At 37.5% G+C, this 13,338-nt stretch overlaps 1 protein-coding gene across 4 annotated transcripts in view; it reads right to left on the bottom strand.

The window, feature by feature from the left end:
• LOC132139766 (splicing regulator ARVCF-like) overlaps positions 1 to 13,338 on the bottom strand; it is a 265,062-nt gene that overhangs the window by 29,580 nt on the left and 222,144 nt on the right. For all 4 annotated transcript variants that reach the window (XM_059548369.1, XM_059548370.1, XM_059548372.1 and 1 more), the window contains 2 exons: positions 11,942 to 12,444; positions 5,084 to 5,267 (listed from right to left, as the gene is read on the bottom strand). In XM_059548369.1, the coding sequence (XP_059404352.1) occupies positions 5,084 to 5,267; positions 11,942 to 12,444 (687 nt within the window). The remainder of the gene's footprint in view (positions 1 to 5,083; positions 5,268 to 11,941; positions 12,445 to 13,338) is intronic.

Genomic DNA, 13,338 nt, shown 5'->3' with positions numbered 1-13,338 from the left:
TTGTTGCGGAAGCTACTTTTGAAGCTTTAACTTGCCAAGCTACAAACGAATCATAATTAAAGCAGGTAAACTTAGCCTAACTGCTCTTGTAAAAGGAGTTAGATACAAGATACAGGTTATTGGCAAAAAGAAGCTAAGGAACTGCCAATATCTTTTAAATATGTTAAAATATATTTCAAATATTAAGTTATAATATATAAAATACATTTTCTCTATATTTTACAATATAATATAATCTATGCACAAAAACAGTCTGGATTTTTTAAATGATTGAACCAATTAAACAATGGATTATGGTGATAGCATTACAACAAGTGGAATACAGCATCTTTATACAACCTGTTTGAAAACATTTAAAATTGCATTGTTAAATATAGCTCATTTACTCTTTATATGAATGGTTGTCTGATGCACTGGTGACTTCATGTTCCTGTGTGAGCTGTGAAAATTATGAAAATAAATCTAGGAATTATTGCATTGTTGGATTTCAAATCAGTAAGGGTTGAGGCATCAAAAGTAACTAAGTCACTAGCTGTTTTATGGATGGTAACTTTAATATTTTTACTGAAATCTTATTAATAATTAGTTACACTACTACAGTAGTTACTGCCCAACACTGTAAACAGTCTACCAGCCCAATTAAACTCACATTAAAGGCTTGTTCTCATCTCAGACCTGCTAAAATGACCAATGTCTCTCTTTACAAATTAATGGAGAACAGATTACATTATAAAGTTACATGATTAGTATAATATAAAAATATGAAAAGAACATCAAATGTGTCCACAGCATGAGAAGGCACCAGGAGCCAACTGTGTTTTACATCCTTTACCCTGATATTTCTTTCCTCCCAGCTGTTCAGGCTCTAGTTCTTTAAACTAGATTGCAAAGTTAAAATCCTACCCATAAAAAGCCTCACTCCAGAGTAATCACTATCCAACGACAACTGGAGAAAACCAATTAAACTAGCACCCTGCAAACAAATGAGTTCTTTCCCAGCAGAGGAAATTTAAACCCATTTGCAGTATAACACCCATATGGAATGTAACGTTTTCCAGCTGTACATCTGTTAACAATCCAGATATAGGGGAGATGGATTGCATTTTAACAGTTACCTGCCTTTTTCCTCCATAATGCCTGAAGGACAGTCAGCACAATACTGAACACTTCCTACAATTTCCTGTACCTTAATAGTTTTGAGAATCCAAGATATAATATTGAGGCAAAATGTAATATAATTTTTTTTTTTTACAAATATTTAATTTAATATATTATATTATAATTTGAAGGTATTTTTTTTAAATAAATGATCTTAATTAAAAATCAAATGACCAGTTCTAATATATTTTTGAATAGAATAATATAAAGAATGCATTATTCATTGACTGACCCTGAAAACCCTTCACTGTTGGCTCTGCTCTAGGTCATCCAAAAATAAACATTTGCTGAAAATCTGCACACCCTCAGGTCATCTAAGATGTACAGTAGATGAGTTCATATCTTCATCAGCACAGATTTGGAGAAATTTAGCATTACATCACTTGCTCTCCAATGGATCCTTTGCAGTGAATGGGCGCTGTCAGAATGGAAGGCCAAATCTTCATTCTGGGTGGCATGGGTGAGTCATTTTTGGCTAAAAGTTTTCTTTGAGCCCAAGACCTTCAAAAATCTCAAATACAAACACGAGAAGGATGCACTACTTAATCATGCATTACAAATGTGCACATTTGTCACAATAAGCAAAGAAATAAATAAAAGGTGCTTTCCCTCTGCTTAAGAGAGACAGGAAACAAAACTGTGCCACCAAGCAGCTTACTAGGCAACAGATGTCACTGGATACAGTTTCCATGGATACAGGCTGAGCTGAGGCTAAAAAGACTGGATGATGATGGAGTGGCGTTGTGCACAACCGCATGTCTGGGATGACTTGCTGAGAGGTGGCATCACATGGAAACACATGATGCCATGATGGCTGTACTGCCACCTCTCCCACATGATTTAGACCTACTGAGGCACTGGTTAACCTTATAATACTGACTGACCTATCACAGAGCAATAGACAGTAAGAGCCTTGGCAAAGGAGAAAGAGCTAAAGAGAGATGAGGAGGTTGAGAAAAAGTAAAAGATTGCAGAGAAAGTAAGAAAAGGGAAATTGCTTTAGGAAATGTTCACAATGCGCATCTTTAAAATGAAGAGCAAGAGGACAACCAATAATGGATTGTGCTTGCTTATGATGCATGAAAAAAAACATTTCTGATTAACTGACTGACTGCAAGAGATTTCTATTACTGGTTCTAAATGCTTTAATCAAAGCAGTCTATGGGACAGTCTCTAGCCTCCCGGTTTTCATCCAAAATATCTTAAATTGCATTCTGAAGACGAACAAAGCTTTTACGGGTTTGGAACAACATGATTAATGATTAATGACAAAATTTTTCATTTTGGGGTGGAGTATTCCTTTAATATTGTAAGTTGAGATTTAGGCTACAATAAATATTTTAACTGCTACTATGTAAAAGAAACTGCTGTAAAAAGCACCTTTGTTTAAAGTGTTTGCAAACCAAATGTTATTACACTTTTGTAATATTTCAATAATGTCCATGCTTCTAAATTGTATAATTAATTTTTGCAGATATAAGAGATCCAGTAAGTCTATCTCCAAAAAAGAGTGTTTTATAAAACGGTGTAATTGAAAGGAAAGGGAACAGAGGGAGAGACTGAGAAGAATGGATGATGACAGGGAGGTAGAGTCACATACAGAGAAGCAAGCAGAAGCTGGACTTGGCCCAGCAGGTTGCAGCACAACCAGCAGCAGAAGCAGCATCAGCAGGAGATTAGAGGTCTGGCTGATAAAGAGGAAACAGAGGGTGGAAACACAGCCCCGTCCCTCCGGAGCTTCAGTGCTGAGCTCACACACAACTCAGGACACAGCTCCAATGAGAAAAGAGAGGGAGGAATTATAGGAAAAAGAAATGAGGATGAACGCTACATTTATTCATCTGTGAAATACACATACAGTTACTCAAGTGAATTCTTGTAGCATCCAAATAATGCTTCTGAAAGACCCGAATACAATCAACGGTGTAGTAAGTAACAGAAATAAATATAATAATATCTGAATCACACCTTATACTGTATACACCAAATGTCATCATATTAGCAAATTTTGGTTCTGCCTGTAAGACAAAAACAGAAAACAACAGTGTGTTGGAAGTACCTACTCATGCAAACACAAGACTAAGGATTTAAAGAGAGCACTTGAGGTCACGAAACTACACTGACCTGCTCCTGCCCCTAGCAAGCTGATTTAGACAATCAGACCTGTGCACCGAGGTTTATCCACACAGAAGGTCAAACTAGGATAATCACAGCCAAACAAGGCAACAATAAACTGATTTGATGCCACAGTGCCAAAAATTTGAAAAAACCATATGTGAATCCTGAAAAAAAAGGATCACTGTAGGCAGATTCATGGAACTGTAACAAATTGTTTAAACCGATAATTACTGCAATGGAGGAAGATTTCTTGATCTGATGAGTCGTTCTCAGTTCATATCAATCAATCTTGTAACTAAACTAACTAAATCAGTGATGGTCAAGGCATATGCTAGAGTTTAAAAACATACTTGTTACACCAGGATCCAATGTCCATTTATAATTGCTGAGACAGGGAAAGATCACGCAGAATTAAAACAACAACAACAAAAAAGAAATTTCCTTTACAGGCAAAGAGCAGAATCTCTTAAGGCGGTGTACACAATGCGATTCTGAAGGTCGGGATGTCCTGAGCCCTCGCACATGATTGAGTTTATCTGAAAATCATACGGAGGCAGTCACACACGACATGAATTTACTACGATTTCACAAACTCTTATGTAAGCATTATGCTTTGCGCCATTGAAATAGTTTTCTTTGTGGCAGCTACGGCTTGTGACATCTAAAAAAAGAAAGAAAGACATGGCAAAGAGAATGGCTGAAAAGCAGAGAAAATCATGGACTTTCTGTTCTTCATAAAAAACTCGATGTGACAAGGCTATTTCTGAATTTCTGCTAATTTTTCCGGAAATACAACGGGTACATTCATCCATAAAGCTGAACGGCAAATTTGGCACAGTTCAGAATAAAAAAATAAAAAAAACAGAGCTGTATAATTAACTAAATTTACTATATATAGACTATTTATATACATAATATGTGGGTTTTGTCAACTTCTGATTGGTCAACTTCAGATGGATTGCGAAATTGGGTCATTCAACCACACACAAATTTAAACCGACGGGGTCAAATTTTTTTTGACATATTTGAAAACTATTGGGAGGTCGGGAGGTGCTCGTAACGTTCTCGGATCGGCCCGTGCTTATTCTCACATGGTACGAGCCGCAACCATGAGAGCAACCATGAGAGCATCTGCGAAAATTGTCTGCTAGCTCGTACGACAGCAAATAATAATAAAAATAAGTTCAGTCTATACAAAATCATCTGTTCCCACTTTTGTTTTCCATATACTCTAGATACATCGGTTGCCCCTCTATAACTAAAGCTCATTTTAACTGCTGTTCCCAAAGGCAAAAATTATCTTCTCAAAGCTAAACAATCTGCTTTTCTATATCGAACCATATCAAGCAATATATGACATTATAAAAGTAAGTTAGACACAAGAGGCCGGTGCTGACATTATTAAATAAAGTGTAAGCTATTAAAAAGTTTTTTTAATTGAAATGAAGCTGAAATAAATTAAAATATAAATATTACATGAAAAACGTAGAAAATTAGAAAGATTGCATTGGTAAATAATTGAAATATTAAAAACTACTGAAAACTAATAGAACATAAAGCTAATATATATAAAAAATTAATATTAGAATAGTATATAAACAACACTAAAATAACATTAAGAGAAACCATCTTAATATAAACAAATGAACTTACATTCATCTGAAACATTTGAGCAATTCAATATGAATCGAAGAAATGGGTAAAAGGCTTTTGCAGAAACAAAATAAGACCAATAAGAGTTTTCACTGCCATTGTCCTAGGTCAGCTATCAAAGATGGGAAAGGTGCTGTCAATCAGACCAATATACCTTAAACATCCTGATGTGTTCTTGAAGACTGTGGTCCACTCTGCATCTCGTGGTTTTGAGTCCTCGTTCGGCTCATGTTCCCAGCCCGAATGAGGGATAATGACCTCGTTAGTCATCGTCTGAAGCCCGTGGTTAATTATCACCATCTTCAGTGGCTCATATGAGGACAAGTTCCAAAGTGTTCCTAACAGGTAGAGCAAAAGAAAGAGAGAAACAGGAAAAGAAAAAAGGACGTGTTACACCTTTTAACATGACACAAGAGCTACAAACAAAAAGGTAGCACCACTGTTAGATCTGTTGACACACCACACATTACAAAAACATTGACTCTGAGTTTTCAGACAGAAACCTCCATTACAGACCATGACTAAGAAGGATTGCACAAGAAAAAAGGAAAGGAGAAACAAAGTTTGAGAAAAATAGCTCAGAGTAAACAGAACATGAAGGGGCCAGGCTGTTATTTTCTAGACAATAAAACAGAGAAGCTTGTTCTGTAAGTCAGCAGACATATATACGCCTACAGAGTTAAGAAAGACTGGCCTTTGTTTTATTAACTTGGCAAGCCCCATACAGCTGCTGCTACCCTTGGAAATCTACAGCGAATAAATAAACTGCCTTTAAAAACTAAGTCTCAGGACCACAGGTCATACTCAGTAAAAACAGAAATAGCAAGTGTTTACGTTGTTGTGTATACACTCAAACAAATGCACATCCTGATCCAACTCTGAATCTATTTATCTGCCCTTCAAACACATCATCATCACTCCATGTTCTTCTCACTCGGCAATTACTTTCAGATCAATTTTTGCTCACAAAAACTCCAACGGGAGACAAGAAGTTAACATGTTGTAGCTCTGTGTAATGTGGGCTCAGGTTATTTTAACCACCAAAATAAATTATTTACTGTCAGATAATAACCAAAAATGTACTTCCATCTGTGAGGAGGTTTCATCACCATCACCATCACCTCTTAGGTGCTGAATGGCCATTAGACCCTGGCTGAAGTCCAGATAACAGATGCCATACACACAGCCGCTGCCGAATGTGGGAATGTCTATTTGGTAACGTGGAACATTTAAGAGCATGGTTCATTACCAGCTAGCTCAGGCACATATGCACATGTTATTGTGTCAGATGGGCTTGTAGTCAGAGGAGATGTAGCACATGCTGATTAACTTCACTTCATTGGCTTTAACAGGAGGCAGACAACTGGAGCAGGCTGAAGCAGCCAAAGGCTGTATACGTGTTTGTGTGTGTATGTGTGTATATATGACGACTTCCCTATATATATATATATATATATACATATATATATATATATATATATGTACATATACATATACATATATATATATATATATATATATATATATATATATATATATATATATATATATATATTAGGGGTGTAACGGTTCACAAAATTCACGGTTCGGTTCGATACAATACACTGGTGTCACGGTTCGGTTCGGTTCGGTACAAAAAGAAAAAATTGCCAGATAAATTTCCTTGATTTAAAAAAAATGTTTTATTTATTAAAACTAACAAAGTATTTTTTACATTGAACAATGATGGAGCTATTCTTTACCCATCTTCTATGGTGTTTTCTTAGCAGCATACTGTATAAAACAAAAACAGCTCCTTATAAAAAAAATTAAAATGTTACATTATTGTAGTAGTTATGAACAAATACAAAGATGTAACTTTTTATATGGAACTCTATAACTCTTTATATTGAGTGTTTTTACTCAATTGGTTCTCTATAGGGCTTATGTTTTTTGGAACAAAGCAGGAATTACGGTCTGTCTGAAATGGGCTCATGAAGGAATATTGTAACGGGGCTCAATTACATTAAGCATGTTCTTAAAACCTACGTTTTCCACTACAGAGTAAGGCGCTCAAAATGTAAGAGTAAGGTTGCAAAATGGCTAATGTGTTTAACAGACCAGAAATAGTCCTCCAATAACCAATAACCAACAGGTCTGGTGTTTGGGTGCACTTTGGATTCCCTGTAAGCTATAATGGTGATGATAGAATGAATGGTAAATAGTAAGGTCTCATATCCGCGGCTATAACGTAAATGTAGCCTTACCAATCGCCATGGTGATGTCTTTTGCCCTGTTTGAATCCGTTGGAAATGTCTGTCTAAATGCTGCGATGATAGTTTGTTGCATGTATGGTTCGCCTTTTCCCAGATACTGACACACTAAGGTGATGTCGGCGTAAATGATTTGACATGTTTCAAGTATTCCCGCTGGTGTTTTTTTTTTTTTTTTTTTTTTTTTTGTATTCCCGCTGGTGTACCCTAGATGAGACATATCGTTGTTGTTTTTTCATCCACCACTCTCTTGCCATCACCATTATAGCTTACAGGGAATCCAAAGTGCACCCAAACACCAGACCTGTTGGTTATTGGAGGATCTTCTATTTCTGGTCTGTTAAACGCATTGGCCATTTTGCAACGCGCCTTCAGCGCGTACTGAGTGAGCGAGCGCCTGCCTGACTGAGTAGCCTAACATAAACATATAAGTTGGTGTTTTTTTCTTCTTCGGGGGTGTCAGGGGCGTTGCCTGTTACGTCGTTTGGGTTATTGGGCTACCTTGTTGAACGCATATCATTATATTTCACAATTTTTTTTATTTTCCAAATATAATTAATTAGTCCAACGAACCGTTCGGTCCATAATGCGTACCGCGTACCGAACCGAGACCTCGTCCCGAATGGTTCAATACGAATACGCGTAACGTTACATCCCTAATATATATATATATATAGGGAAGTCGTGGCCTAATGGTTAGAGAGTTGGACTGGCAATCGAAAGGTTGTGAGTTCGAAGTCTCGGGCCGGCAGGAATTGTGGGTGGGGGGAGTGCATGTACAGTTCTCTCTCCACCTTCAATACCACGACTGAGGTGCCCTTGAACAAGGCACCAAACCCCTACTGCTCCCCGGGCGCCGCAGCATAAATGGCTGCCCACTGCTCCGGGTGTGTGTTCACAGTGTGTGTGTGTGTGTTCACTGCTCTGTGTGTGTGCACTTCGGATGGGTTAAATGCAGAGCACAAATTCTGAGTATGGGTCACCATATTTGGCTGAATGTCACATCACTTTCACTATATATATATATATATATATATACACACACACACACACATCTAGTGTTGTATTTGTTTGGTTCCCCTGGCATCTTTTACAGGTTCCTGGATATTCCACAAATCGAATATAAAAGGAGCCAATGAAACCCATGCAAGGGAAGCTGAACCTTGCAAGAGGTGCAGCCTGATTGAGTTTACGCCTTCCTGCTTGTCATTGGAGCCTCCCAGCTAATTCAATTTACTGGGAGCAGCAGACATGCTGTTCTAACAGGCCATTCACTTAGGGCTATTACAGTCCCATCCTGCCCCCTGCCATTCATCATACACTGATTGGACAGCCGAGTCAGAGAGAAAGAAACAGGAAAGAAAATGAAGTAATCATCTCAGAAATGCCACCATACTCTGGACTTGTGGAATTTCTGAACAAATGTCATTTTGTAATGTTTCGTGGCCTTTTTCTAATGCTCTTCTTTTTTTTTCAAATATAATGAGGTGATTTGTGGAAACCTCTGCATAAGTACACAAACAGTAATCCACACAAAAACAAAGAATCATTCAGACCAAGAGATTCAACGCAGTACCAAAATGAAACACTGGCATTTAGTAATTATATTTCTAAATGTAATTTGGATCATATGTAATTTTTTATTTTACCTTTTGTGTGTAAATTTTTCAAGGATGAGGTCGCATCATGCAACCTGTTCATGTTCTACCAAGTCTAACTGTGTATCCAAACAACATATAATAGTAGTATTTCCTGAATGAGTGTTTTTGAACAAATCTGTTCAGTGAATGATTCAATGACTCACTCATAAAGTCACTTGTTTCATTTCTGAAAGAATCGAGTTTTGAACTTGCTGACTCAGTCACTTGTTGCCACCTACTGGAGTAACGATGCAACTAGCAGAAAAAGTCACAGAAAAATCCCCAAGACTACCAATACACAGACTAACAAGTCTGACTGGAATGTGCAAAAACACAAAAGTGGAGTCTCCGTGGTATAGTACGGATTACCGAATTACATCTTAAATCTGTTTCTACTAGAAACTTGCTTGATCAGAGCACAATGAATAGGGTCGAGATGGAGAGTTGAAGTACCGTATTTTCCAGACTATAAGTCGCACTTTTTTTTTTCATAGTTTGGCTGGTCCTGCGACTTATAGTCAGGTGCGACTTATCAAAATTAATTTGACATGAACCAAGAGAAAACATTACTGTATACAGCCACGAGAGGGCACTCTATGCTGCTCAGTGCTCCTGTAGCCAACCGCTGAGCAGCGTAGAGCGCCCTCTCGCGGCTGTAGACGGTAATGTTTTCTCTTGGTTCTTGGTTCTAAATAAATGCGACTTATAGTCCAGTGCGACTTAAATATGTCTTTTTTTCTCATCATGAATTATTTTTGGACTGATGCGACTTATACTCAGGTGCGACTTATAGTCCGAAAAATACGGTAGATATAAAGATACAGAAAGCAGACAAAGAAGCAGAGGTTCATGGCTACTGGTATAAACATATTGCTTTAGCTAGTTGGTTGTAATTAACAGTTTTAATTAAAAATAATGCTAAATACAAAGTGGAAAAGGTAATGAAAAACTAAGCAGATACTTCTGAATTAGAAAAACATGAACAGAAAGAACTAGCAATATCCACACAATGAGTTTCTTAGTTGAAGGTGCAAATAAATGCTGCTGACGATACATGGGTACCAACCATGGCGTTCAAGAGCACAAGGTGAACCTATTTTTAAAACCCTGCAATTATGTTTAATTGTAGAAAAAACATTCCAGGGGCTCGGTTTGGAACTGACAAACAATATTCCCTCCATCCTGTAGAAGAGAGCTATTTTTAGCTGTAAAGTTAATCACTGAGGCTGTGGAGCTGTTATTCATCACTGTTTCATATTCCAGAAGTATGAGGATTCACTCAGGTATTTCACACGCCAGAAACATTTTTCTGTGATCTGTGAAAAAACTGAACGTCTGGTCTGGACAACCATCGGTCAATGTCATTACCAGAAAAAAAAAAAAAAAACGTTCTCTTTCAGTAGTTTAACCAAACCCTAGTAGAGGAAATACTGTACTTAGTATTTTTAAGCATATACATTCGCATCCAAAAGTTTGGGTTCAGTAAGATTTATATTAATACTTTAGTTCAGCAAGGAGGCATTAATTTGATCAAAGTAACATAAAATAAATATATAATGGGGCAATCATTTCTATTTAATATATTAAGCAGTAGAACTGTTTTCAACATTGATAATAAGTAATTTCAGAATTTGTAAAATAAATTAGTAAACGGTAATTTTAAATTGTACAGTAATAATATTTCACAATATAATCATACAAATGCAGCCCCTGCTGAGCAAAATCATGAAACAATCTTACTGAGCCCAAAATGGGATATGTTTAGAATTATTTCATATACAAATGCTTATTATTGTTGTATTTTCTTAAAATTTTGTAAATTCCTCATGGTGTTTCAGTGACACGAAACCCGTTCCAGTAAAATGTTGTGTGTATGCATGCGAACATGTGTCTTTGGTCTTTGTGTGTTGCATGCATTGTCCAGGTTCTAGTAAATGTGTCAGGTCATGGAGACCAGGCCTAGGGATTAAGGTCCCCGGAGGACACACATAAACCCCAGCGTGCTCTTATATTGACATTCAGCAGGTCAAGACCCTGCTCAGCGGTCCTGCTGAAAGACTGACCTGGATCCAGTCAACATCAGTCCGGACTCATCTGGTATTTGAATCATGCAAAACATGGTGAGAGGCCTATGGCCAGTTTAAGTAGGATGCTTGCTAAGCATGACTAGATGAAATGAGAAAAAATACGAATGAATCATAGAAGATTTAGGACAAATAAGCTAAAAAAAAGATTGAAGGTTATTGGACTGAAAATGAATTCTATTGGTCAGGCAGTCACACAGAGGAAAGCCTGATGAATCTAGAATTGAATTTCAACCAGCTCCCATTACCACCATAAAAATGTCCTCCTCAAATTTTAGACTAGCTACAAGCAATGTAGCATTATTAAAATGTTTACCTATGTTCTCAAAAATGTACTATTTATACACTACAAAAGTTTGGTGTCTGCTGGATTAAAAAAAATATTTTGCAAGAAGTCTCTTGATAATATACTAATTGCTAAAATACAGTAATACTGTAAAATATTATTACATTTAAAATAAATGGTATCAAAGGAGCAAATTGACCTAATAGGCCTCATTCACACTGTCAGTTTTTGGAATTGACAACCAGATTGACTTACAGGTGTGAGTCTTGAAATGTCATGTTTACACGCCATCTTACAGTAGCTTCTCCGATATGGCTGTATTCATTTCAATTTGTATGTATGAACATGCAATGGGAGTCAAGCCCGTATTCCTTACCAGTTACCATAGCGACAGTGACCAAATTAATATCAAAGATGGCAACGTCCATAAAACTTAAAGTCTTATCACTTTCTGACACGACGAGTCCAATTGAGCAGCAAGTTCTTCATGTTCATGCAAGTGTGAGTCCAGAAAATTTACAGGTATGAGTTCAGTTATAGAATGTGGTTGTCACACCTGAAGATAACCGTTCTGTGTTTGAACATAACCATATTAAGGACTCGATGACAGGACTGACATCTGTATTCTGCTGCTGTGTGAACATGGCCATAATTAGGTGGGTGAAAATCCACGTACAACCCACTTTACAAAGTGTGTGTTCATGATCACAGTGCTAAATTCCAGTATGCAATGTAGTTATCATATCATACCTGTGATAAGTTCCCGAACTTCCATATCAGTGGTTTTCCTCAGCAGACGTATGAGAGCAGGAATCCCATCACAGCTCTTGATGGCCACCTTGTTATCATGGTCCTTGCCGTAGGAGATGTTTCTCAAAGCTCCGCAGGCCTTGCGATGGACTTCTGCTTTAGGGTGGTCCAGCAAACCCACCAGCACTGGGATCCCCTTCAGCTGTCTAACATCTTTCTTTATCTTGTCGTTTTCATAGCAAAGATGCTGCAAGTAGGCGGCTGCATTGGATTTGACTGGATCGATGGGGTGGCCTAGCATGGCGATGACCTCAGGCAGGTCTGGGTCCCTCCAGCGTGGGTCTTTGCGGATGCTGTCGATGGAGGGGGAGCGTCGGCCGACCATGCGGTCTAGACTGGCCATGCTGCCCCTCTCGGGCTGGGCAAGAGGTGCTGGGTACATGCCATGGATGTAGGGGTGTCTTTCATCGATTAATTCAGTCTCTGTAGGGTCCTCATAGCCTCTGTAACCAAATGAAGAAAAATAGAGAGATTTTAAAGAGGTTTATCAGTCATCCAATGGTATTAACACCACACAAAGCGCAGGACAGAGTGAAAAACTATATTTGAGCTATGTCATGCTTTATGATTCTTCAGAAAAGAAAGTTGGCTATAGTCATGCATGGTATGATTTCTTTATATGATTTTAATCTGGTTATTTTTCTATAAATAATTGGTTATATTCACTATAACCAACAATACCCATCTCAAAAGAAAAATTTAATGAGTTCAAAATATAGAATATAGAAAATATAGTACAGAGAAAAATGTGACTGATTTAGTTATTAACTATGATGTCAAAGAATCCAAAAAAAAACTGCTACCATTTGCCTATTAATTGTGGACATTGATTTTCTCTCTTTCTTTAATTAAAGATGGATGGGATGGGATACAGCATGAAGGAAAACAGAGAGCCAGCATGGCCCAGAGCAAATATAGAACAAACTGGAAACAGAGAGAGAGAGAGAGAGAGAAAGAGAGACAGATGGATAGGAATCGATGGGTGGCTTCCCTACTATGAGTAATCTGAAAAGAGGACAGCGTAGTACAACACCACTGGGAGAATCCCAGGTCTAGACTTTTCTGAGAGCTCCCTGTCACAAGCAAACAATCAATATATCGGGATAGGAAATTAAATAATCAGCATGCATTTCTGAAATGTTCATTGTAAATTGACACTGATAATGCTTTGAAAATGTATAGTTGAAGTAAATCCTTTTTTTTTAGTTCACATTTGGTAGCACACAATTGCTGTTTAGGCTGCTACTGCGCTGTTTTAGAAAGTGTGAACCTTTTCATGGTATACTTCACCACCAGCCAACTGAAGAGCCCAATAGAGCCCAATAGACTTAAAATAC

Source organism: Carassius carassius, chromosome 4 (genome assembly GCF_963082965.1).
Source record: "Carassius carassius chromosome 4, fCarCar2.1, whole genome shotgun sequence".
NCBI lineage: Eukaryota > Metazoa > Chordata > Actinopteri > Cypriniformes > Cyprinidae > Carassius > Carassius carassius.
The sequence above is the reverse complement of the archived record's forward strand: the minus strand, read 5'-3'. Positions and strand labels throughout refer to the sequence as shown.